Source organism: Amblyomma mixtum, unplaced genomic scaffold (assembly GCF_055824585.1).
Source record: "Amblyomma mixtum isolate Tamu unplaced genomic scaffold, ASM5582458v1 scaffold_33, whole genome shotgun sequence".
Taxonomy (NCBI): domain Eukaryota; kingdom Metazoa; phylum Arthropoda; class Arachnida; order Ixodida; family Ixodidae; genus Amblyomma; species Amblyomma mixtum.
Genome location: NW_028317730.1, coordinates 247,170 through 273,551, shown reverse-complemented (window position 1 = coordinate 273,551; position 26,382 = coordinate 247,170). Strand labels below are relative to the sequence as shown.

General features: G+C 49.7%; 1 protein-coding gene across 1 annotated transcript; it reads right to left on the bottom strand.

Moving 5' to 3' along the window:
- Window positions 1-305: 305 nt before the first annotated feature.
- On the bottom strand, window positions 306-12,622 carry LOC149324442 (uncharacterized). The gene is made up of 2 exons (XM_089565531.1): window positions 12,310-12,622; window positions 306-2,174 (listed from the first exon to the last, which is right to left on the bottom strand). Exons 1-2 carry the CDS (start codon window positions 12,620-12,622, stop codon window positions 1,954-1,956), a joined length of 534 nt encoding a protein of 177 aa, XP_089421657.1. The 3' UTR covers window positions 306-1,953.
- Between the last annotated feature and the right edge of the window lie 13,760 nt (window positions 12,623-26,382).

Genomic DNA, 26,382 nt, shown 5'->3' with positions numbered 1-26,382 from the left:
CGATTTCCCCCGGTCGGGTCAGGCCAGAGGTGCCGTCTACAGGAAGCCGGGGCCAAAGCGGTATGTTGCCTCCGCCGAGGGGCCTTATGGGTCCAAACACTCGGCATCGGCTCAACCATCAGGATTCCCTTTTCCCCAGACACGGCGATGCCACGCACGGCTAAGCGCGGGTGCTCGGGTCCGTGGTGGCGCTCTGCTCACCATCATCCCCCTGCGGGGATGTCCCTGCGGATGCTCAGGAACCCGTGGTGTCGCAACTCACCAACGTCTGCATGAAGCAGGCGACCCTGCGGGGCAAAGGGGGATATTGTCCGGGTTGGTTTACGTGTTTGCTCATTAAAAATGGCTTGGTATTTGGATAATGTTTCCGCCTTTTGGAGAACTCTTTAGCTGATACCTCAGTCCGCCCTCTTTCGTGAGGATGATCGGTATAACGGAGGGGAGGAGCCATAACAAATATTTGCTTTTCGGCCAATTTGCCACTTCCTCACCGTGGAGCTCAGCTATGGGACGGGACAAGGGCTTAAAAGAAAACCCTGCCAACGCCAGCTGTGCACCCCAAAACATAAAGGGAGGAGGAGACAGAAAAGTAGTGGCAAAGGGAAAGCAATGTAAAAGATAGCGAAAAGCGACTGCCGAATTTCTCTGGTCGGATCAGGTCGGAGGTGCCGTCAAACGGAAGCGGGGCCAAAGTAGTGTATTGCCTCCGCTGAGGGGCCTTAAAGGTTCAAGCACCATGTTCTTGGTAAACCACCAGGACCCGCTCTTCCCAGACGCTCAGAAACCGTGCTGTAGTAACTCATCAGCATCTGCATGTTAGATGCTAAACTGGTTCGTCGTCCTTGATGTGTTCGTGTCTGTTGTGCTGACGCTAGTTAAGCGATGTTAGATGCCCATGCTGGGGGCTGACGCTCTCTACCTGAAGCGGTGACGCAGTGGCTTTTGCGTTGCGTTCGGCCGCTCATAACGAGGTCGCGGGTAAGAATCCCCGCAGTGGAGGCAAGGTTTCGGTAGAGGCGAAACTCAAAAGTCTACCGTATGCTGTGCCAGAAAAGTGCTCGTTGAAGAACCCTCAGGTGGCATAAGTTTATCCGGAGCCCTCCACTCTATCTCCACTTTTTGTTTCTTCTTTCACTCCTTCCTTCATACCTCCCCTCATGGCGTAGTTGAGGTGTGAATTGAGGCTATTGCGCCCTTAATTTCCTTTAGAACCCATTTTTCTTCGCCACCCTTCGCAAATATTTATGGCGCAGAATGAACAGATGAAAAGTAATAAAAACAGTAATATCCAATGCTCAACAACTGAGGCTACCAGTTAAAAGAGCAGCGCTAAAGGCTGCGGCGAAGGCAATCCTCCTGACTGGTTGCGGTTTCTCGATGCACGCCTTCCTGAATTTTTATTTGCAGGTGGACTGAGATGCACGATGGATTGAGAATGTATGACGAGATCTCGGAATGCGACCAGGGTACTTACGGCATCAGCAGGGTCGTGAGACTGAAGAGCAAGACTTATTCAGATATTCGGAACACTTTTATAAGCTTTCGCTAGACAGGGCTCCGAGCCTATTACTGCTAGAAGATGGTGTTGGTTCTCAGACTTTCATGAAAGGTAGAATAATACCTGAGGTTCTTTAGCAAGCCTCAGGTATTTTTCCTACGAGGCATATTTCGTAAACAAATCTCAAAAGTACCTCTAGTGCAGGCTTATTTCATTTTTTTTTTCAGTTTCCTATTATATACGTAGAGTAACCTTTGTTGGAATGTCTGCAGCGGCAAAGAAAAAAAAAAGCTGTCGGAGAAACACCGAGTCAACATTTAAATTCTTGAGTTCATGCCGACGCTGTAAAAGGCGGTTCGGTGAAAGAAGAGCCGACAAGCCCGAGATTGCGACGCCCAACCTGCGTCCCGCTGGTCTCTATTAGCTTAGCTGTCGCTGCTTTCACGGATTTTGGATCAGCCTAAAACCCCTGCGGTGTCGTTCGCCGACCCTGGAGATCTCTTCTCTATTCGGCCGGACACCTGGCCTCCGCGGAAGATGATTGCGTAGGCAAAGGCCGCAATGATGCCGACCAGGAGGACCAGGACCAGGCCAGTGGATAGGGGCGCAGTGTTGAATATCGAGTGCTGTCGCTCAATGGCCGCTGGCTTCGGGCGAACAGCAGCGCCGGGATCACCTGCAGCAATGGTAATTGTGATCATATCGACAGAGTGTTGCGTGTCTGTTATACTCTCCCCTCGCCCCTTATCCTAACCCACTATCATCCCTCCTTCCCCACTCCTGCTTGCGCCCTATGCCCAGAACCCTTCGCTTCTTCCCTCCACATCCTTTCCCTCTGCCCGGCGGACCCTCCCCCGCGGTACCTAGAGAACCTCAAGACCTGGGAGGACTGGGAGACCCTGCTGCGCTCGGAGGACCCGGCCGTGCAGACCATCGCCACCGGCCGTGCTGCCAGTGTTATGGACCTTCGGAACATAAACACTTGAGTGCAGTGGGGTCGTGCGGGGACCCTGGGGCGTGCCCCGAATTCCTGGTAAATTAAAGTTTCTCTCTCTCTCTCTCTCATATCGACATCATAAAGAGCGAAACAAAATTCACAAAAAAATGCCATCTAATCTTCACTTTCCTTCAGTGGAAGTGAAATGGACATCACTTCAGTATTAATAGAGAGAAAGGGCAGATCTGAGCGGAGATGGCAGATGGCTCACTACCAGGCAGACCACTCCTTTATTCTTTAAAGTCTCTCTCTCTCCTCTCTTCGAGATAGCGCTTGCAAGAAAAATTTCAGTACTTCGGTCGGAACTCCGTCCATAACAACTTTACGATGAGTTTTCAAGGACATAAGAAAAGTCGCCCTGGACTGAGGGTTCCACACAGGGAAGATGCACTCCTCTGACGCTTCAAAAAAAGTTTCAGCCTACTTCTCTCAGTGCTTGGCAAAGTGTAGGAGGTGCAGCATAAACGGACTGTGCCGAACGCAAAACAGACTCCTCCTAAAATTGGAGAGCTGAAGTTGCTGTCATGTTAACCGAATAAGGTAAACCCTAATACACATGTCGGGTGAAATGCTCCGTACTAACCATAACTCCTGTGAATTAAGCGTGGTTGCTTGCTTGTTTTTTTTTTTGTTGCGTTTTATGACACACAGGCAACTAAGGTCACCATGCGCCAAGCTCAAGGTATAAGGAAATTGTTTTGTGCAGACTTTTATACAAATATTTAAATCATCGATATAGTAGAGGGCCTGTAACATTGGTATATATTACCCAGTGAGAACACAAGAAATAAATTTTATAAATTGCTAATAGTAAAAGCTTTAAGAAGCTCAGGTAGCCTAATCAGCCATTCTTGGCTGGGCATGGATGTTGAGCCTACCAAACAACCAAATAAAAACTTCAGCCTCCTTCTCAAGAATGAGAAGGTGGCTCAGGTGCATCAAAAAATAAACTGAGGCAGTGGGTAAAAACTGTTTACAATGATTTTGCTTTCGTTTTTCGATTCGACTTTCGTGCATGAGAATTAAACGTGATTTACTGTCATTTCATCTCGACACTTTTCACAAAGCGGTTTCTCTTTTTTTCTCAGAATAAAGTTACGAGTAAGGTGTGTGTTCCTATAGGAAGCAGGCAGAGTGTCACTTCCTTGAAACGTTCCTGGTATGCGTGCTTAATTAACGCTGCACCGAGGGCATGCATTCATTAAAGGGTATGTTTACTTTTTTTTCTTTGCTTGCAACGGCCTTGAGCAGAACACTGGTTTGCTCTCTGACTGCCTTTAATTCTGACATGACTTGGTATCCTGCAGAGTTGTACGTTTTGCCCTTGAGTAGTTGTTATGTTGAGTATGATGTCACCAAGTATAGGAGTGACTGCACGTCTGGAGTGAAGGGCTGTAAGTTTTGTGTTGTGTTGGGTTTTATGGCACATAGGCAACGGAGGCCATCATGCGCCAAGCACAAGGTATGGAAAAATTGGTTTGTGCAGAGTTTGAAAAGGCTGTAAGTGTTATGTTGGGTTTTATGGCACATAGGCAACTGAGGCCATCATTCGCCAAGCACAAGGTATGGAAAAATTGGTTTGTGCACAGTTAGAAAACAGTGTACAAAAGCGGTGATGTAAAGGGCCTAAGAGCTATTTTTACTACCTAGTTGATGAAGGACAAACTTTTCAGAAATGTCTGTTTGCAGAAGCTTTTTAAAGGTTGGGTAACCTCCGCGGACATCCTTGGCTCGGCAAGGATCTCGAGGCTCCCAACAGCCAAGACAAAGAAAGACCTCAGCCTCCTTCTCAGGATTGAGAGAGTGGCTGAGGTGTATCATTTAAGTCGAGAAGCACAGGGTGAGAAAATTAGAGTTTTTGAAGAATGCCGGCTTCCCTTAAAAAGCTAAAAACACACGGTATACAGACAAGTGCATCTTCAACTAAAATCAATGCAGGATAAAAAGCAATGTGTTGTTTGTAAAATCTAGTAAAATATATTTTTCTTAGTGATTCAAATTTCGTACATGAGAATAATATATGGCTTACTGTAAGTTCATCTCCGCACTTTTCACAAATAGGTTTGTCTTCTATGTAGAAAGTTGTGTGTAAGGTGTGTGTGCCCAATACGGAGGCGGCACAAAATAACTTCCATGAAACGTTCTTGGTGCGAGCATGACTTCCATTCTTCTATGAAGGGTTTTACTAAGTGCAGCTTATTATTACCTTCGGTATTCCATGCAGATTGCCATTTATCTCTGAGCTTACGCTGTAGTAACTTCATGCCATCTTTGTAGGGAATGTTCACTTAATTTATTTGTTTGTTTCGAGCTTTCGCAGCACATGCATCCGCTTTCTCATTGCCAGTGATTCCGATGTGGCTTGGAACCCAGCGAAGTTTTATGTCTTGTCCCTGTGTTGTGGCTGTTATTATGTCGTGTATGATATCACCGATTATTCGTGTGACTGCATTTCTATGGAGAAGTGAGGTTAGTATGCTCAGAGAACCAGTGTAAATGATATTGTTATGAATGTTGTCATTTATTATTTTTTTAAAGCGACAGAGAGTGCGTAACACTCGGCGGTGAAAATGGATGCACATTCGGGTAGCCGTAATGTTTTTTCCCAATTATTCTGAACCGCAGCACTTCCGACGTAGTGTGCTGATTTTGATCCATCGGTATAAAATGCTTCGTATTCCCGGTATTTTTCGTTTAGTGCAAAATGTTCTGTGATATCTTCTCATGCGGTGTGTTTTTTTCCGAAATTGTGTTAATGTGAAGTCGCACACAGAAGGCAGGTAGTACCAAGGCGGGAGTGGATCAGGTTTGCGGGCAATATTAGGCAATGTGTCGATTATGTCTAGTTCTCGGCATTTCTCTTCAAAGCAAAGAAGTGGCCTGATTGCGAGAGGTTTGTTGGTAAATAGTGTTCGAGATGGGCACTTTGTAACGAGTGGGTAACAGATGTGTTTAGGCTGAGAACGGATCTTTAAAATGTATGAGCATGTGAGCATTGTTCGTCTGTCTGCAAGTGGTGGTTCATTGGTTTCTACGTACAGGCTTTTTATAGGCGACGTCCTGTAAGCACCAGTTGAAAGGCACAAACCCAAATTGTGCACTGGGTCCAGTCGTTTCAAGTATGACGACCTTGCTGATCCATACCCTATGCAACCATAATCTAGAATGGAACGCATTACAGAGCGATAAATCTGTAGAAGGCATACCCGATCAGAACCCCAGTGTTTGCGTGAAAGGACTTTCAGTATGTTCAGCGATTGCGTCTTTCTTTTTCAGTGCGTTTATGTGAGGCAGGAAAGTAAGTTTTTTGTCGAAAGTGATGCCTAGAAATTTGTGTTCCTTTTTTAAAGGCAGCTCGGTTTGGTTTAGGTGTAATGTTGGATTTGAATGCAAGCCTCGTTTGAGTGAAAAAAGTAAGGCCACTGTTTTTTGTGCAGAGAACTGGAAACCATTCTTGTCTGCCCATATTTCCAGTTTGTTGATTGTTAGCTGTACTTCTCTTTCGCATGTAGATATGTTTGAAGATGTGCACGCTATCTGAAGATCGTCAACATAGACGGAATACATAATAACCCTTAGGATAATTTTCGTGACTGAATTCATTTTTACAACGAAGAGGGTTGTGCTTAAAATACATCCTTGAGACACTCCGTTTTGCTGAATAAAATTACTCGAAAGGGTTGAGCCTAGGAGGACATTAAATGAGCGGAACGATGAACGATGAGGGGTTTACTTATGTTCTGGGGCCGTGATGACGGCCCTGTCTTTTTTTCGCTCAAGAGAGCTGTTCCGCCGCAGTAAAGCAGGCGGGCTAGGGGTTAGGTCCATCACCTCGCCAGAGATACTGGACAACAGCGGGGAAGCCGCGGGTGTGTGAGTTTCAGGCCTCCCCCGACGGGGGGAAGTCCTGCGGGATGCCGACCCATGGGCCGGCACTCCCTGCATTGGAGATGGCAGGGCAGCCTTCGCTGTCCCTGCCTGGGGCGTGGATGGCACTGCCACAGACGCGGTGGAAGTGGCCGCGGCAGGTGCTGGAGTGCTGTGTGGTGCTTCGCCCCTGCGCACCACATCAGCGAAGTTTGGTTTTGCTTTGAAAGAGAATGTATTGGCAAGCGCAAAACGCCTCCTCACTTCTTTAAATGAAATGTTTTCTTTGGTCTTTATGGTGCTGATTTCTTTCTCCTTTTTCCAGGACGGACACGCCCTGGAGTAAGCAGCGTGGTCTAGTTCGCAGTTTGCAAAGCGTAATGCTACGTCATATTCCTCAGGTGATCCTTTGAAGCGCATTTCGCGCAGGTTTTGCGGCCGCGGCAACTCTGTGAGCCATGGCCAAACTTCTGACAATTGAAACAGCGGCGGGGATTGGGTATGTAGTGTCTGACGTTAACTTTCAAGTATCCACATCTATTGTTTCGGGTAAGCTGCTGGTGTTAAATGTAAGGACCATGTGTTTAGTATCTATTTCCTTGTTATCCTTGCGGATTTTGATCCTGTGAATGTCCGTTACATTTTGGTCGGAGAGTCCTTGAAGCATTTTGGCATCTGTTAAATAGATAGTCAGCTTCTATGATAACGCCTCAGACTGTGTTGAGAGATCAGTGGGGAGTCACGGAGGCAGAGATGTCCCCTATAGATGTAATGTTTAAGAGTTTCGAACATTGGATGCTGTCACGCAATTCAAGCAATAAGTCGCCACTGGCCATTTATGAAACCTTGTAGCCAGGGCCCAAGGTATCTGTCATGCATTTGGACACAATGAGTAGGGATATTATTCTGGCTTGTTTTTCTTCGATTTGACTGTGGATTACGTGGAACTTTGAGAATTTCGGTTTCTTCTTCGCAAAAAAGTCTGCTGCCTCGTCCCGCCCTCTTTTGATAGAGCGATCTGGTTTGGAAAGGGGGGGGAGCCATAAAAAATTGATGTTTTTCGGTCATGGTGCCAGCCACCCACCATGGAGTCCAACAAGGGGACGCGACAGGAACTTGCGAGCAAGTCCTGCCCACGCCAGCTGTACACCTTAACTATAACCTAATATGACTCAACTCAGGGTAGTTGGTCACACACGGTTAACCCTCGCCGCCAGGAAAAAGAGGAACAAACGAAGAAGAGAGGAGGAGACAGGAGAGTTGTAAGAAAGCGATAGGAAAGTGAAAGATAGAGGGGAGGATAGGAAAAGGCGACTGCCGATTTCCCCCGGTCGGGTCAGGCCGGAGGTGCCGTCTACAGGAAGCTGGGGCCAAAGTGGTGTGTTGCCTCCGCCGAGGGGCCTTAAGGGTCCAAACGCTCGGCATCGGCTCAACCACCAGGATCCCCTTTTCCCCGGACACGGCGATGCCACGCACGGCTAAGCGCGGATGCTCGGTTCCGTGGTGATGCATTGTTCACCATCATCCCCCTGTGGGGATGTCCCTGCGGATGCTCGGGTTAACCCCGTGGTGTCGCCACTCACCAACTCTAATCAAGACCCATTCAACAAATCCCGCTCGAGTATTGGGGTCCCACTTGTATAAAAACATGCATGTTTTCATACATTTTATTATAACCCAAGATCATGGCACCCTCTATTAACTGCCCCACTACGAACGTCCTCTCGCCTCAGTCACGGTAACCCGATAGCACGCATCAATGGCCACACGTCTGCTTACAACTCATTTTTCCCCAACGCAATCGCACTTTGGAATTCACTGCCTAACGACATCGCTTCATGCACTGATCACAAAACATTCTGCGAGAAATTAAAAATTCACCTAGTATAGGTTTTGATCGCTTCTGCGCTCTTTGTAGACAATATTGTTTGATATATCTGTTGTGTCCCCTTATCGCTTTTGTGTGTGTGCGCCCCCGCACCCTCCTCTTAACGACCACTCGCATCCTCCTCCTAACGACCTCCTCCTAACGACCACTCGCCCCTCCTAACGACCACTGGCACGCTGTCGCCAGATGCCCCCCCATGGTGCGCCCCCGCACCCCCGCATCCTCCTCCTCTTCTGGGAAGCCACTCCCTCCCGTGGACGCTTTTCCGCTCCCTCCTTTCTTCGGGCGGCCAGTTCGGCTCCTGCCTCGGTCGACGCTGGTCGCACCCTCATCAGCTTTAAATAAACAAAGTCTTAAAATTACCGTGTGCGTCTTTCGCTGCATTGAACACAGTGACCGGACACGACAGTGGCGACGAGAAAGTGGATTCGACCCGCGCTACGCAACGCTATTGACAAGCCATGGCTACGCGAGGGTTTCCCAATCAGATACCAGAATTCAACGGCTCATCGTGGTCATCGTGGGTTGGACGCCTTCAGTTCTACTTTGAAGCTAACAACATCACAGACCCAGCCTTGAAGAGGGCCAACCTGCTGACGCTGTGCGGGGAGCAGACCTACGATACTCTCTGCGCCCTTATTCAGCCAAGCACACCAGCGGCAGTGTCTTACGACGACATCGTAAAAGCGCTGCAAAAGCACTACGAACCAAGGCCATCCGAGGTCTACAGCCGGGCTCGCTTCCAACGACGAGATCAACTGGAAGGAGAAACTGTGAGCGCCTACGTAGCCGCGCTCAAGAAGCTCGCTGCCGACTGCAATTTTGGAACGCTGTCGACAACAGCTACCGGGCAGGAGGGAGACGCAGCTTCTTCTGCTAACACCACCATGCTTCCCTTGGACGTGATGTTACGCGACAGATTTGTGTGCGGACTGAGTGACGAGTCACTGCAGCAGCGCCTGTTCGCTGAGAAGGACCTCACATTCAGCAAAGCTTACGACATCGCCGTTCGAGCGGAGAGCGCCGGTCACCAGCAGAGAGGGATTCGCCGGAACACCGAGCCGGTACACCAGACAAGCAACCAGGTGCGCAAGCCTTCTGTTGTTGTAAAATCGGTCAAAAAGGCACAACGCTGCTGGCGGTGTGACGACCAACACAACCCCCAGGGATGTCGATTCCAGTCAGCCACGTGTAATTTTTGCCACAAGCGAGGGCATATCGAAAGAGCATGCATTACGAAACGGAGACTTGCCAAGATAAAGTCACCTTCCCAGCCTAATCACAGCGTCAACGCCTCAGAGAATACGCCGCTATCTGATCTCCATGGAACAACATCAGCAACACCATCTGTGTTGTACGACCTGAACACCATGAATCTCGGCACGCGACCGAAGATTTTTACAGAAGTAAGCGTACATCACCAGCTGATTAAGTTCGAGGTGGACTCCGGCGCAGCCTGTACTCTGATCAGTGAGGACACGTTCCGAACTTCATGGCCATCTGACGCACCCGCCCTGCAACAAGACGACACGCACCTGCGAACGTGGTCAGGACAGAATCTGCCACTATTGGGCTCTGCCAACGTGCAGGTTAACTACAACGGCCAGACCCATACGCTACCTCTGCTTGTTGTGAAGGGCACAGGATCAAGCCTTCTAGGGAGAAACTGGTTTTCTCCACTAGGCGTGATGAAATGGAGTAAACATCAAAACGCCGATGCGCTAAGCCGTCTGCCACTAGACGCAACTGTTGACGAACCATTTCCACCAGGAGACGTTCTGATGTTCGAAGCACTGCCAGAACCTCCGCTTACAGCAGGCACAGTTGCAGCATCTACGCAGAAGTGCGCAGCTCTCCGGCTAGTTTACACAGCTGTTCAACAAGGCAACGTGCATAAACTCAAAGGGGACAACTTCGACGCTTACCGCAGGCGAGCTACAGAGTTGAGCACCCATCGCGGCTGCATCATATTTGGGTCCCGAGTTGTGATGCCGAGAGAACTACGCGCACAAGCTATGTCTCTCATCCACGCCGGACATCGGGGCATCGTTGCAATGAAAAAGTGTGCCAGAAGCTACATGTGGTGGCCTGGCATTGACAACGACATCGAAACAGTGGTGCGAGAATGCAAGCCTTGCCAGAGCAGCCGGAGCGCCCCGCCGAAAGCTCCTGTCCCAGAATGGGAAAAGCCAGACACACCATGGCACACACTGCACATTGATTTTGCAGGACCAATTGAGGGCTGCACTTTCCTTGTGGTCGTAGACGCCTACACAAAGTGGCTTGAGATAAGGCAAATGGGACAGACGACTTCAGCAGCAGTCATTGACAACCTCCGATCACTATTTGCAACGTTCGGCCTGCCGCGCAAGGTAGTGTCGGACAACGGAACACCGTTTGTGTCTGCGGAGATTCTCAAGTTTTATCGCGACAACGGGATCTCCTCAGTTACATCGGCCCCCTACCACCCAGCGACAAACGGACAAGCCGAGCGCTACGTAACCGAGCTAAAACGCGCCCTTGAAAGAGATCAGACAGGCTCGCTGCAGCGCCGCCTTGCGCGCTTTCTCTTCAAGCAGCACACGACGGTTCAGAGCACAACAGGCGAGACCCCCTCGAAAATGATGTTCGAGCGTGAAATGCGAACCCAGCTCACAGCCATCCTCCCCGAGCCAAAGGCAGAGACGTTCCGGGAAGAAAAAGCAATTCCGCGCTGCGGCACGCTTAATGAGGGGCAGCGCGTCCTCGCCCGACAGTTTCTGAAAAAGCCACGCTGGGAGGAAGCTACAATTGTCAGACGCATAGGCCTGCGCTCTTGGCTCGTCAACATACATGGCACAGTAGCACGCCGACATCTCAACCAGCTGCGTAGATTTACGACGCCGTCTGAGAGCTGTCCGCCAGCGGAGAGAACACGTGCACCATCTTCCCACATAGCCTGGCCCCTCTTCCCGGAAGAAGAGACTTCGCCCAGGACAGACCTAGGAGACACAGCGAACAACAGCCAGCCTACAAGTGTTTCTCCCCCGAGCGCACAAAGCCAGCGCGCCTCCACGCGTGAGCGCCGACCCCCTGCACGATACCAGGCAACTTTCTAAGGGGGAAGGAAGTGTTGTGTCCCCTTATCGCTTTTGTGTGTGTGCGCCCCCGCACCCTCCTCTTAACGACCACTCGCATCCTCCTCCTAACGACCTCCTCCTAACGACCACTCGCCCCTCCTAACGACCACTGGCACGCTGTCGCCAGATGCCCCCCCATGGTGCGCCCCCGCACCCCCGCATCCTCCTCCTCTTCTGGGAAGCCACTCCCTCCCGTGGACGCTTTTCCGCTCCCTCCTTTCTTCGGGCGGCCAGTTCGGCTCCTGCCTCGGTCGACGCTGGTCGCACCCTCATCAGCTTTAAATAAACAAAGTCTTAAAAGTACCGTGTGCGTCTTTCGCTGCATTCAACACAGCGACCGGACACGACAATATCTTTGAAGAGTAGTGTATCACCTGCTGGTGAACCCTGACATGATTACAGCCCCTGTTATGTTTGTTTGGTTTTTATTTGTTCTGCATGTTCACATCACTTTCGCAGCTGTAAACCAATATGTCCCCACTTATGTAATGCCTTCGGGCCTTTAAGGAAACAAATGAAATGAAATGTACAGCCTTTGTCAAAAGTAACCAGGCTGCAAGTTTTTCTTCTCAGTCGTATATTAAAGCTAATATGCCAGCCCTCAAGCTCTAAATCTCTGTATGGTAAGAAGAACCCCTCTTCTGACCTTCAAATAACTTTTTGATCTTTAGGGAAGACGTGAGGGCTCTGTTATATGAATGAGAAGCAAACCAAGCAGCCTGGTTACCTTTGACAAAGACTGTATATACATCACCGTTCAATAAACAATGACTGACTGATTGCCTGATTCTTCTGATCCTATACACAGTTCCAATGGACAGTTTCCAATGGCCAGCTAGATACTGCTGTTATATTGCAGCGTTAGTCTAACTTTGATATGTGTGTTGCTTGCGAATGATGCGCCTGTGCATGTCCCCACTGGGCATCACACAGCACGTACCCGTCGTCTGTGGTAACTGCGACTGCACATCACAGCGTGCCGCCGGAGCGAAGACGGGGGGCTGGGCTGCAGCCGGCGCCTCGGCAGACGGCTCCGAGTCTGGCGCCACCCCGATCATGCTGTTGGTAGGCGTTCGCGGCCCCTCCTCGTCCATGGACCACAGCTGCTTCATCTCCTCCTCGTCGAGGCTCAGCGCCTGCTGGAGGTACTCGTCCAGGGCGCCGGAGCGCTCAGACGCGCGCCGTCCTGGCGACGCGGTCTCTGTGTTAACGGGATGCTTGACGCTGGGCACGCTTTCCTCGCTGGCTGACATGCTTGAATAGTGACGCAACTGCGTCGACTCAGCCCGTCGATGGCGATCTTCTCTTTCTTCCTCTTCTTCTCCACAGTAAACATGACACAAACCCACGCGCTGGGATTGGCCAAGGTTGGTTCTTCTTCTTCTTCACCTCTTTGGTTGGCGAATCTCTTCTTCTTCACCTCTTTATAATGGTACAGTCAGGCCGGAATGAAACGCGAACAGCGCATGTCAAGAAAACAAAAAATTTTACCTGCCTACTTTCAGCTGTAGTGTGCAGCTAGCCTGATTCATGTGTCTGGATAAAGGGTGTGCCGAAGGGCATAATCGTAAATAGGCTGTAAAGGAATAGTTCGCTGCAAAGTAGAAATGTATGACATATGCGTGTTCGCGTTTCATTCCGGCCTGACTGTACATACCCACGTGGGGGGATTGGCCAAGGTATAGTGGTATACATAAGGAAATTTTCATAGGATTACGACAAAATATCGGAGCCAAACGTGAATTTTGAAAAATGTATTCATGAAAAACGACAGAAGAATATTTGAAGTGAAATAACAAAGAACATTTTGGCGAAAATCAAAACAAGAAAACTCCGAGACTTTTAAACGAGTTAGCAAATCAACCTACCAGTTGCAATTATGTAATCATGGAGATTCCCACAAATTGAACCCAATGCTTTGGTGCTCGCTCCGAACGATAACAACACTGGTTCCTGCTTCGCTATTCATTTTCTTCTTCAACTGCCGCAGGCCGGCAGAGGGGGCAGCGTATTCTCCAAGATAGCACAATAGTAGTAATAGCGAACAAAACGAAGGTTTTTGCATTCATCAGTGAATAGGACACGTACTAGGCGATACCTGTTATGCAAGCACTGGCCAAGTTTTGGCTCTGTTGTTAACTCTGACGAAGTAATAAAAGCCTGTTGATACTGTTCTGTATCGGCCAGTCGGTCTGATAAGATTGTACCAGCAATGACGTGTGCCTGACCGGCATGCGGCGTTATCTATAAAGTATGCTGCTGCCTAGAATAAAGAGCTTTTTGCGTTGCTGCCACAGAAGCGTCTGTCTGCTGCTTAGAACAGAACATCTGGCGACGAGGATGGGATCCGACGCGCAGTAAACCGCCGCCGGCCAGCAGCAGTCACGAGGCTTAACCGCCTACGGTGCAAGGCGACACGGAGCCCTTGCAGCCACGATTTCATCGGCGGCCGGGAGCTGTGCAAGAACGTCGCGAGGAAGCAAGGCGTCACGGAGCCCTTGCATGGACTTCAGCTGCTGGCGGGAGTAAGCTGGGCAGATGGGCAGATAAGTGAAATTTGCTCATTATGGTAGAACCCAGACATGGTTGTTGAGGATTTTGCGGGGTCGCAGCGGAGCACCAAAGAGAGACGACCAGCGTGGCAGGCTTCTCGTTCCGAACTGCCCGTGCCGGGCGTGCGCCCCGAGCACGCGCTGTCCGACTTTATTTTCTTCTATCGCGGGAACGCCGATCTCAGCGCCTGCGCTTTATAGCGTCGCTGGGCACTACAGGGCCCCCCGCCTAGACGGAACGTCGAAATGTACGCGCCGACGGGGCAGGGATGGAGTAGCCACGGCAGGCAAGCAGGCAGCTAGAGGAACAGTGTCCCCACGGGGTCGCTACAAGGTCCGGTAAGTTCATGTCAGGGGCCGGGAAGAGCTGTCGGGTGAAGTGCGTTGGCTCAGGCGGACGACCCTGGCTGCTGCGCAACGGGCGCATGATGCAGGGTGCCGAGCTGACAAGGTACATGGGGGCAGGGGAGGCCATGGTCGGGCCGTCACCGACTGTACTGCTGCCCACTGACACAAGTGTCATCGGTGTTGGAACGTTGCAGCTGATGTCCACGGGTGATGTCCACGGTGACCGTGTACGCGGTCACAAGCACAGGAGCGGCCGAAACGGCTCCATGGACTGACAGCAGCTGTGGTGTGACCGTAGACATAACGGCGACAGCTGTGACGATGCCGGAAGAAGTTGCTGGGCTCAATACCAGGTACTTGAGTGAAGCCGGAGTGACAGTCCGGAGCGACTGGCCAGTGCTGATTGGCGTGTGGGCATGGTCAGCTGTGGGTGACTGCAAGAAGGTTGTGGCAGTGACAGGCCGTGAAGCTGAGACTGCTACATCAGACGGCTGGCTGGACAACTGCCGCACTACTCGGTGTGGGTAGCTCTACCATTCGTTGCTGAAGGTGGCTCAAGGCAGGCACCAAAGCAGATGCTTGCTGCGACAGTGTCGAGCTGCCAGGGTCAGACTCCGAGAAGCGGTTGACAGTACTGAGGGCTTGGGGTGGGGCCTCTTGGGCAGGCGGTGTGGCCGCCGGGGTAGTGGGGCTGGTATGTGGCATATGCTGCGGTGGCGGCAAACTCACTTCGCCTTTAGCACGATCACTCAGGTCAGTGACTGACGACTTTAGCGGAATGAGCGATGAGGCGGCAGGTGAGCGTTCGGCTGGCAGCGATGCTACGCAGTACGGTACAGACGTTGCGGAGTGGCGCACTCGTCCAGGAAGAGCTCGACTGACGGCGGCACTATTGCAGGTAAGAGAAGTTGCTCACCGGGCTGTGCCGTAGATGCTGTATCGTCCGTATGGGAGGCGGTATGGCCGGAGGCGCTGAACAGGGTGGCGCGAGGCGCATCTGTCGCCGAGTCCGCTGACGTGGCAAACCGCGGTGGGCCAGGCACCTCACCGAGCTGCTGAGGGAATGAGTGCGGACTTGGGGCCGTGGAGTCGTCGCACAGTGCTGCTGGCGTAACCGTGGTAGCAGGATGTGCTGCCGGAAGCGACGCGGCAGCGTCGATGCGGTCGGTGATAAAGAAGCCGGGCCTGGAGACGCTGGACTGGAGTGGCGGCGAGGGGCTGCTGAGGCGGGCCGGGTTGTGATGAAGGCTGCGTGGACGCGAGCGAGGCCGGTGCAGGGCGAGAGGCTGGCGGTGGCAAAACGGGTCCGCTGCGTCGTAGAGCGGCGGCGGAACATAGTAGGCGCCGAAGTCAGCCAAGACGGCCGCACGCAGCTCATGGCCGGCAGCCGAAGACAGAGTAGGTGAGCCGACGCAGGAGGTCGGGCGGGAGGATGTCTCAAAGGACTGCGTGTTTAAACGGCTGGATGGTGATGCCGTTCAGGTACATCGCAGCCTCCAGTTGGGCGAACCACCCGCCGACGCCTGCAGGCCGGAACGCCGGGAGCGGCGGGTCGAAACTTGGGTGCTGCCAGTACGCCATGCTAGGACGCCGCTGGGATAAAAGGCACGGTCCGCCGGGTCACCACTGTTGAGGATTTTGCGGGGTCGCAGCGGAGCACCAGAGAGAGACGACCAGCGTAGCTTGCTTCTCGTTCCGAACTGCCCGTGCCAGGCGTGCGCCCCGAGCACGCGCTGTCCGATCTCAGCGCCTGCGCTTTATAGCGTCGCTGGGCGCTATATGGTCCTAAGCTCGGTAGAATACAACCCGAAAATCGACAACATACGCTCGTATTTTGAACGCTTCGAGAACTTCGTAGACATAAATGACGACTCTGCAGACAAGAAACTGAGTGCAAGAAACAGTGCGAACAAACGGGGACGAAAGGAAGAATACACACGAATAAGCGCTGACTCTCAACTAAAGTTTAATCACAGGAAACACGCTTATAAAAGGAAACAAAAAACACCAAAACCAGAACGCCCGTGCTACTAAGTGATATCCAGATATGCAACCTTACAGTCACGCAGGAGCAGGGATGGTTTGCTGACACACAATCTTGCTTTCTTTGCCATTTTATACGCCTCGATGATATCCCTGGTCAACTGGTCGGGGTAAAACACGTTTTTGGGCAAGTTGGTAACATTCTTGAATCATATTGCAGCGAAGAAGCACACACACACAGAGAAGGAACACGCAAAAAACACGGACGAACGCTGCACTCACAACTGGTTTACTGCGAAAAGATTTCGAGCTTAAAATGGCTCATGCATCTGCGCACTACAGAAAGAAAACCATAACAAACACGTGCCAGAAAATAACATCTTATCATATTGCCGCAAAAAGGTTGAATTCCGAAGAGTACAAAAAAACGGATGCATCACTAATGCAGCAATCTGCTTTTTCCTTTATGTGATAGGCCTCCAGGAGTTCACGTGCCGTTTTATATTTGCTTCTGCCTAGGATTCGAACACTATCGAAACGTGGCGAACATGTCACGCATGACTGGCAGTGCCTAACCAAGTGCACATTCTCTTTGTTCTTTAAATTCCTTTGGTGCTCCTCTAGCCGGTCGTTGATACATCGCCCCGTTTGACCGATGTACACTTTTCCACATGAAAGTGGCAGCTCGTATACCACCTCAGAAGCGCATTGTACATAGGGCGTAGTGTGCTTTTTACCACACCCGCTTCTCCTTGTTTCGCTTCCGGAAATACGAGGGCACAGCTTTGACAGCTTCACCGGAGCCGAAAAAACGAGCGGCACCCCATACCTGTTCGCAACCTTCTTCATGTTATGCGACACCTTGTGTAGGTAGGGGGCAACTTCCGGTCGCAGGTTCATGTTCCTGTCTTTCTTCTTGGAGTTCGCTGTGCGTGCCTTCACTTTTTTTCAGGCAAGCTTCTGCAACAGAAGTCACGACCGACAAGGGGTAGCCCGCTGACAAAATTCTAGCCAATTGGTTCTCAAAGCTAGACTGCATCTCATGGACGCACGATTTCTCAAGCGTCGAATCCAGACACAAACTAACTATGCCTCTTTTTATCACCTTCGAATGAGTAGAGTCGTAAGGCAAGAGTTGCTTCTGAACACGAGGAGCGTACATCCAACAAGTATGATCTCTGCCCAACTTCACTCGAATATCTAGAAACTGAAGTTCGTCGTTATCCGGTGTCTCAAAAGTAAATGTTGGATGTACGCTCCTCGTGTTCAGAAGCAACTCTTGCCTTACGACTCTACTCATTCGAAGGTGATAAAAAGAGGCATAGTTAGTTTGTGTCTGGATTCGACGCTTGAGAAATCGTGCGTCCATGAGATGCAGTCTAGCTTTGAGAACCAATTGGCTAGAATTTTGTCAGCGGGCTACCCCTTGTCGGTCGTGACTTCTGTTGCAGAAGCTTGCCTGAAAAAAAGTGAAGGCACGCACAGCGAACTCCAAGAAGAAAGACAGGAACATGAACCTGCGACCGGAAGTTGCCCCCTACCTACACAAGGTGTCGCATAACATGAAGAAGGTTGCGAACAGGTATGCGGTGCCGCTCGTTTTTTCGGCTCCGGTGAAGCTGTCAAAGCTGTGCCCTCGTATTTCCGGAAGCGAAACAAGGAGAAGCGGGTGTGGTAAAAAGCACACTACGCCCTATGTACAATGCGCTTCTGAGGTGGTATACGAGCTGCCACTTTCATGTGAAAAAGTGTACATCGGTCAAACGGGGCGATGTATCAACGACCGGCTAGGGGAGCACCAAAGGAATTTAAAGAACAAAGAGAATGTGCACTTGGTTAGGCACTGCCAGTCATGCGTGACATGTTCGCCACGTTTCGATAGTGTTCGAATCCTAGGCAGAAGCAAATATAAAACGGCACGTGAACTCCTGGAGGCCTATCACATAAAGGAAAAAGCAGATTGCTGCATTAGTGATGCATCCGTTTTTTTGTACTCTTCGGAATTCAACCTTTTTGCGGCAATATGATAAGATGTTATTTTCTGGCACGTGTTTGTTATGGTTTTCTTTCTGTAGTGCGCAGATGCATGAGCCATTTTAAGCTCGAAATCTTTTCGCAGTAAACCAGTTGTGAGTGCAGCGTTCGTCCGTGTTTTTTGCGTGTTCCTTCTCTGTGTGTGTGTGCTTCTTCGCTGCAATATTATTCAAGAAACTGGTCGGGGTGTTTGTACAAAATGTCAGTACAATGCAATGACGGAAAACAGGATTGACACCCTCGTCAATGATCAACTAGATTAGTGGAGCGATTAGATTCTAATGAATTGAGATGTTCTCCGAGTCGCGTGTTAATACAACGTCCCGTTTGCCGTACCGAATTTTCAGATACGTCGATGATTTTTTGATTCTCATTGAAAAAACGGACTTTGCTAGGCACATGTCTACAGTATTAGAAGTATTCAAAGCTAATGCATGGGGTTTGCAGTTCACCACTGAGGTACCGGTTGATAACCAGATACAATTCTTAGATTTGTTTGACTGAAGGGGACACATGTGTTGGAATTACGCACCACGGGCCAATAAACCGCTGCTGAACTATAAGGCGCATAATTCTAAGGTAGTGAAATGTGGAATTGTTGTTTCATCCTTGTCATCTGCGTTGTCAAAATCTTGTCACCATGCTATGCAACAAAGCTTCGATAATCAGGCTAAGAGACTTAGGGAAGCAATAAAATAATTAAAAAGCTTAAATCGCCGGCATTGCTGCCGCCTTCACAGAAAGAACACAAACGAAAAATGTCCGCAGTCCTTCCCTATGTAGTACATCGCTGTTACAAACGGGCCGGCGGCTGGCGGACACCTGCCAACGGGTCGGCGGCGGAGCCCGCTAGAATGAAACGAGGCGGGTGGCTGGAGCAAAAAAAGAACGAGGTTTATCTCGTGGCTTTGGTTTGTATAGCCAGTCAAAGAAAACGAGAAGGAAAGGAAAGCTGTGCTTGGCCGTGACGCTGTATGATAAGATGAGCCGGACGTGGCGCTGACGAAGCAGTCAGCTGTTCGCAGCATCCCCCTTTTCTTGGAATCCATATCTTACTAGGGGTTTCCGGACACGCGTTGACCGGCGTACCACTGGACCTTCGAGGTCGCTGGCGGGAGGAGCCTCTGTTTCCTCCAGCTCCACGTCTGGGTGGTCTGCAGGCAGCTCAGGACGGAAGCACATATCTAGTCTCGTGCGCAATCGGTAACCGAGCAACATTTCGGATGGCGAGAGCCCCGAGGATAGCGGCGTGTTTCCATGGCTGCACAATATTCTTGCCAGAGCCTTAAGTCCCCTTAATGGTTCGCACAGCCCTCACCGAAGCAGACTGAGTGCTCTCAAACGCCTGTTGGTACCCAAGCAACCACAGATATCCGTCGGACGTACGAGCTAGATCCGAACGTCCTTTGCCGAGATCGGACGTCCATCGGACGTACGAACACAATCCGATTTCGGATATCCGTATTCGTGCATCCGCTGGACGTACGGACAGTGTCCACTTTTGTATATCCGCATGAGAGACGAGGTGGACGTCCGAAGGATGTAAGGTCGAGTATTTTCCCAGGCCATGAGTATGGACGTTTTTTATTTCACAGAAAATTCGAGTCTTTCGTGTATGTATACTGTTTTATTTGCATCAGTTGGAGGGTTTGACGCGAAGACGTTTGTAAATTGGTACGATTCCACTCCTACCTGCAGTGCAAGAGCCGCCAACGAGCTAAATTTATCTAAGAGGAGAAGCAGGTGTTGCAGAATTTTGCAAGAACTCAATCCGATTTATATTTATATTTATATATTTAGTTATACTTAGTTATACTATATAGTTATACAAGTTATATTTAGTTAGTTATACTATACATTTATATATTATAGTTTTATATTTATAAAACTTCTCCAAATTAGAGGAGTTGCGCGACATGTCCACTGTTTTGCTAGCTAAACTTGCCATTGAAACCATTCGTAAGCATCAAAACCAATGATCAAAACTCCCGTGCATTCTGCTATCACCATCATCATAGATGTCAGTTCGCGGTCAGACCAATCCAATCCATCAGTACGGCTCCGTAGCGCTGTTGTTGATATGTCGCGTAGTGTTGTCGCGCAGATCTTTATAGCTCTGTTATTATAAAATGTGGCTTTGTTCGGTCTGTGGACGAAAGTTGTATGTAACTTAAGCAATTCGAAAGATACGGGAAGCGCCTGAAGCTCTTCTGGAACACCGGAATCCCGTACTGCGTCGACCTTGGTGTAAAGAAGGCTTAGGGCACATGTGATTGCCTACGAAGGTATGTATCCAGTACACTTCTTGGAACTTTGCTTCTAGGACAAGCAACATGCTCATATAACATTCGTTCACAGGACAGTGGGAGCAGTAAGCGCGAGGAGATGGCTTCCCCAAGTGTGTGCTGTTCTCACACTTTCGGGAGCCTACATCACACAGCTGCGGCAGCCCTCAACTCGCGCGACTAATTCCCACTCCTCTTCAAAGTTGTGGGACGGAGTGTTTTCGCATCTTGTTAATTTTTAAGGCATCGCTATGTTCACTGTGCCTATATAAAGAGTGACAACGCGCGAAAGGCAGACCATAGGAAGCACGTGAGGTCGCAGTGGTTCGCAACGGAAGCTTTGCGGCTTTCTGTGCACAGTCGCGTACAGTGCTGCGCAGGTTAGTGCCCTAAGGCCCATGAAAATAAATAAAGAACAGATACATTGTCAAATATGGTGTGGAAAAGTGAGAGCTGTTATTGCCTTATACTTATTGAGGTGTTTGTTAAAGTGCATTGTCTGTTATACTTGCAGCATTAAACACTTCTATTAATTGGTTCCAATGTTTTTACTTTGGCTGCTGCATTGTGCCATTTGTTTCACATGACTGATGCTTGCCGCGTTCTTTTTTATTTCAGAAATCCTGTGGGTGGGAAGATTACGGATGTGTCCCAAGCTTGCCACATTTGAAGAGTCACATTTAAGAAATTTTCCGAATGTAACCCATTGCTCTGCTGATGTATCATGAACCACAATAAAATATGCGTGCTATGCATCAAATTGTTTTTGGTTTTATTGCATTGCGCGGAGTGAAAAAAGCACGCATGCACCATATATGCGAATATTCGAGAAAGATCCGCCAATGGACGTACTCAACTGGACGTCCGTCGGCGGGCGAACCGTATACCTTTGGCCACCTTTCGGACGGCCTACGGACGTCTACCGGCTCTTTGCGGATGTTCAGCGGACGTACAGAACATCCGAAATAGACCTCTGTCGGCCGTCCGAAGGATATCGGTGGTTGCTTGGGTATGTCTTGGAGGGTTGGCCGAGGCACGCGTTTATGGAAGGGAAGGAGATGCCGGAGTACTCGAAAAGGCGCCACGAGCTGTCCGTTAGTCAGAACCTCCTCCACTGGGGCCACCGTGCTGTGATTCCGGTAGCAGCCAGAGAAAGATTTTTGAAGTTGTTACACGCAGCACACCAAGGTGTTTCGTCAATGAAGACCATTGCGCGGTCTACCTTCTGGTGGCCCAGTCCCGAAAAAGATATTCAAAGGGTAGCTGCTCGGTGTCAAATCTGCGTTCAAGCGCTTCCAATCCCGCCTAAGCACGCACCTGTTAGCTGGCCAGACTCGGGAAAGATCGTCGAGGTTGCAGACCGATTTTGCGGGACCAATTCAAAACAAGATGATCCTGGTCATCAGACTCGCACAGCAAGTGGATCGAGGCCATACCCCCACCCAACGCCACCTCCCGCACCACGTCGAGACACTTCGGACGATTTTCAGTCAGTTTGGCCTACCCCGCACAGTTGTCTCTGACAATGGGACGCCTTTTACGGGTTGGGAAATCGTACAATTTATGGAGCGGAACGGTGTAACGCATCTTCGAACGCCGCCATATCACCCAAAAAGGGTTGTTTTGTTTCAATCGCTTGCCGTTTGGAATTGTTTCTGCACCGGCCATATTCCACAGGCGTATCGAAATGGTTCTGCAAGGCTTGCCGGGGGTACAAGCGTACCGAGATGACGTTCTGATTGCTGACAATTACGAGGGGGAAAGCAACCACCTCAGGGCTGTTCTTGACCGCTCCCGTGCGCATGGCGTCAAGTTGCGTGCTGACAAGTGTCGATTTCACGAGCCGTCTGTCACTTCTCTGGGTCACCGTATTGATTCGGACGGACTGCAGCAATCGCCTTTCTCATGGTCTTAAAAATGTAGCCCATAGGTATGAAGTTGATGTGGTTTTTTTCGGCCCCTAATAAGCTCAATAAAATTCGTTAAGCGGTAGAAAATAAGTCCCGCAATCCCAAGGAATCTGCAGCGTCTTGTGGTGTTAAGCACTTTAAAAGATTTGTGCCGTGCTCCAAAGGGGTAGTTTATAAAATCCCCCTGTCCTGTGGTCAGATATACATTCTCGGAGAACATCTCAATGCATTAGAATCTAATCGCTCCACTAATCTAGTTGATCATTGCCGTAGTGTCAATCTTGTTTTCCGTCCTTGCATTGTACTGACATTTTGTACAAACACCCCGACCAGTTGACCAGGGAAATCATCGAGGCGTATAATATGGCAAAGAAAGCAAGATTGTCTGTCAGCAAAGCAGGATCCTGCTCCTGCGTGACTGTAAGGTTGCATATCTGGATATCACTTAGTAGCACGTGCGTTCTGGTTTTGGCGTTTTTTGTTTCCTTTTATAAGCGTGTTTCCTGTGATTAAACTTTAGTTGAGAGTCAGCGCTTGTTCCTGTGTATTCTTCCTTTCGTCCCCGTTTGTTCGCGCTGTTTTTTTCCTTAATGTATCACCAACTCACCCGCTTAGCTATCCTGTTGAAGAAACTGAAGTTGTTTCTGAACGTACTCGGTGCGCAAGCATACGAAGAGCTAAAGAAGATAACTGTGCCTCATTTACCTTCTCAGAAGACCTTCGAAGATATTAAACAGCTTGTGGACGCTCATTTCAGCCCAGCTCACTAAATTATCGCAGAGCGTTGTAAATTTAATCGCCGAATGCAGCAAGAAAATGAAAGCCTCAAAGATTTCATCACTCAACTGAGGCATCTTGCAAGAGATTGCCATTTCGGCACGTTTTTAAATGATGCCTTAAGGGACAGACTTGTAGCTGGGTTGCGTGAAGAGGAAATGCAACGGGCTCTTTTTGCATAGGCTGACTTGACGTTCGAGCTGGCGTGCAAAATGACGCTAGAAAAAGAGCTATATAGCGGCACAATAGGCGAAGCAAATGCATGAGTTTGACACAAACCGTGTAGCGTCAACGTCATTCAGGGCCATGGGCGTCCGGAAGGGGGGGCAAGGGGGGGCGGTTGCCCCCCCCTTGGAATTACGGACATTATTTATGCCCTAGTAGAAAACAACTACAAACCTACCGCCTCCCCCATCTCCAGACATCGGGTGCACCCCCCTGGAAAAAGTTCTGCGGACGCCCTTGTTCAGGGCGAACGCCACCGTGATAAGGAAAAGAAATCGAGGACGGTTGCATGGTCAAAAGATAAACGAGAGGAAGAGCGGCGATCGAAGTGCTTGCAAGTATTGCGGAAAGCGTCATGCGGGAGAAAAATATTGGTACGGCAACCACACCTGCAGAAATTGTGACAAAAAAAAAGGCATTTGCAACAGTCTGCAAAAGCGGAGCCAAACCAAAGCTGTCAGATACGTCGACACCACGGATGACGAATCCGAAGCTTGGGTTGTCAAACTGTGTTCTACTCGGGCAAAAGTTCAAGGGGCTACAGAATCGACCTGAACATTGAAGGGAAGGCTGTATCGATGATAATTGACACAGGTGCAGCGGTCACGATCGTACCAGAGCAGTTTTATAAGCAGTATGTGTGGAATCAAATCTGTCGTTGCGCACTTACACCGGAGAAAAGCTGAAGGTACTTGGAAAAGCGAACGTCTTAGCCAAGCAGGACGCAAGCGCAGAACTCACTCTTTGCCCGCAGTGGTAGTGCAGGGAAACATAACGCCGATGCCCGCTCTCATGAAAAGAGACTGGCTGGAGAAACTGCAGATAAACTGTAAAGCAGTACACAGTCTGTCCACGGATAGGCCATTGGAGCAGAGGGTAGAAGCCTTACGGAAAAAGTATCCCGAAGTTTTCAAGAGCCCCCCGGGCGTCGTGAAAAACTTCAAAGCTCGAGTAAGCCGCAATACTAAAGAGGGTCACGAAAAGTGACTGGGCAACGCCTCTGGTAGTGGTCGCTAAGAAAGGCGGCACTTAAGGTTATGCGGCGACTACAAGGTCACGGTTAATCCTGTTCTAAAAAAATTGGCAGAGGCTCAGCTTGGTTAAGCCCAGAAATTGCGAAAGCAACTTCATCCGTTTCTTCAGTCCGCAGTCGTTTCCTAGCACGTCTCTGTAGCTGGCTGTCGTTTCCTCCGTTCGTTACGACGAGCTGCCTTAGCGCTAGGCGGCATCGTCGCGAAGCAGATGTGAAGCCGCCGGTGGTTGGCACCGCCACTGCTCGCTGACGGCGCGAGTTTGGCCCTCAGCTCTTCGGCGTGACGTCACAACACCTGTTGCGCTCCTAGTGGAGAGCGCGGGAGTTAGGCGCCGGTGGTGGCCACCGCCGCTTCTTTCGACGGCGCGATATGGTCACAGTGGCTAGAATTGGGAAGTGTGCCGACCGCGCCGCCGCTCGCGTGTGCCCGTGCGACGCAAGGCGCAGGTGGCGCTGGCGTCTGCTTTCACGTCAGCTCGGCTTGTCGGCCAGGTTTTTTACTGCTCCAGCAGCGCCCAATTTTTGCGTATATTCCGGGTTGCGCGTGCAACTGAAATGGAATGTAGGTTGTTCTATCACTCATGTCACCACCACAGTTATCTTTCGTCAAAGCAGTCGCTCACTGTTCGGTTTTTTCAGGTGCTCGCGGCCTATCGTTGTTGATGTGTCGGTCGTTTTTATTGTGGCCGCAATCGGAGTTCACAGTTTTCTGGCAGCGTATTGCTTAAATTATCTTATATTGCGTCCTCTAAGCAACTACACCATGAAGTTATTCATCACCAGAATCAATTTTGTTGCGGGTGCGAATTACTGAGGTAAAAGATGTTAACAGATTGAAAATATCGTATGAGTGACGTTTATGCATACCCCAATTTGTTTTTATTCGCGAACTGCGCCGACCTATTTACCTTCGCTTTTTAATAAATGGATGAAGGTCCAGTTCCTGTTTAGCACATGCACAAGGAGCATGGACAGTAGATTAAATGAAAAACTCAGTTCTAACTTTGCAGTCAGCAACGGGTTCAAGCATATTAGTGATATTATATGTTATTCATGTCAGAAACCAGAAAAGTGCCCTAAAAGAGCACTTCTTGAAGCTTTATTCACAACTTAGGAGACACTATGACCAGCTCACACGTCGGGCAGTGCAAGTGCCTCTCATGTCGTTCTCCGAAGTTTCAGCAGCTTTTTCTTCTCTCTTGTTGATTTCCGCGCTTTGTTTAATGATTTCGTATAGAAATGAAGCCTTGTCATGATAAAAAACTTCAATATGCTCCTTGTGAGTGCATCCTTATGATCGTCACAGCCAATAAGTGGAGTATTCTGCAGGTAATGAGCCATTTCTACAATGCTGTCTCTATGCAGCTTGTGCCAACTAAACCATATTGTGAAAGAATCTTCTAAGGCTTCCACGAAAGAGTAGAGCTGCCTTGAAGGGTAAAGCAGCCCTCGTCACAGAAAGCAGTAAAAGAAGATATCTCTTTCTCGGCATTTTCAGCTGATGTCAGCAGTTGATTGAAACACTCTTGGCATTTTGTTGTCAAGATTTTTCGCCTTGCAACGTAGCCTGCCAGGTAGTATATTAGTCTTGAATCACTCGTCTGCTCTGGATAGCCATGGTCCCCAAGCAGCGTAGATGTCTGAAGTACACTGGAAGCTTCATCCAATTTTCCGGCGTCGAGCAGATTATCCAGATGACTTGAGACCTCTTTTGCCCCAACCAACGACACAAGCGTGCCACCTGCACAATTGCCTGTATCTGGTGCTTTGACCAAATTGTGAAAACTAAGACAGTTCACAGCTGTCAGAAACTGTGGTGACGTCGGGTGATCGTTGCACCCAGAGAATTGACGAATAATGCCAAAC

Excerpts from the sequence above, each read along its gene's own strand:
- LOC149324442 (XM_089565531.1), bottom strand. The coding sequence starts at position 12,622 with ATGTCAGCCAGCGAGGAAAGCGTGCCCAGCGTCAAGCATCCCGTTAAC. Across the intron at positions 2,175-12,309 it reads GCAGTTACCACAGACGACGG|GTGATCCCGGCGCTGCTGTT; the intron begins GTACGTGCTGTG and ends CCATTGCTGCAG.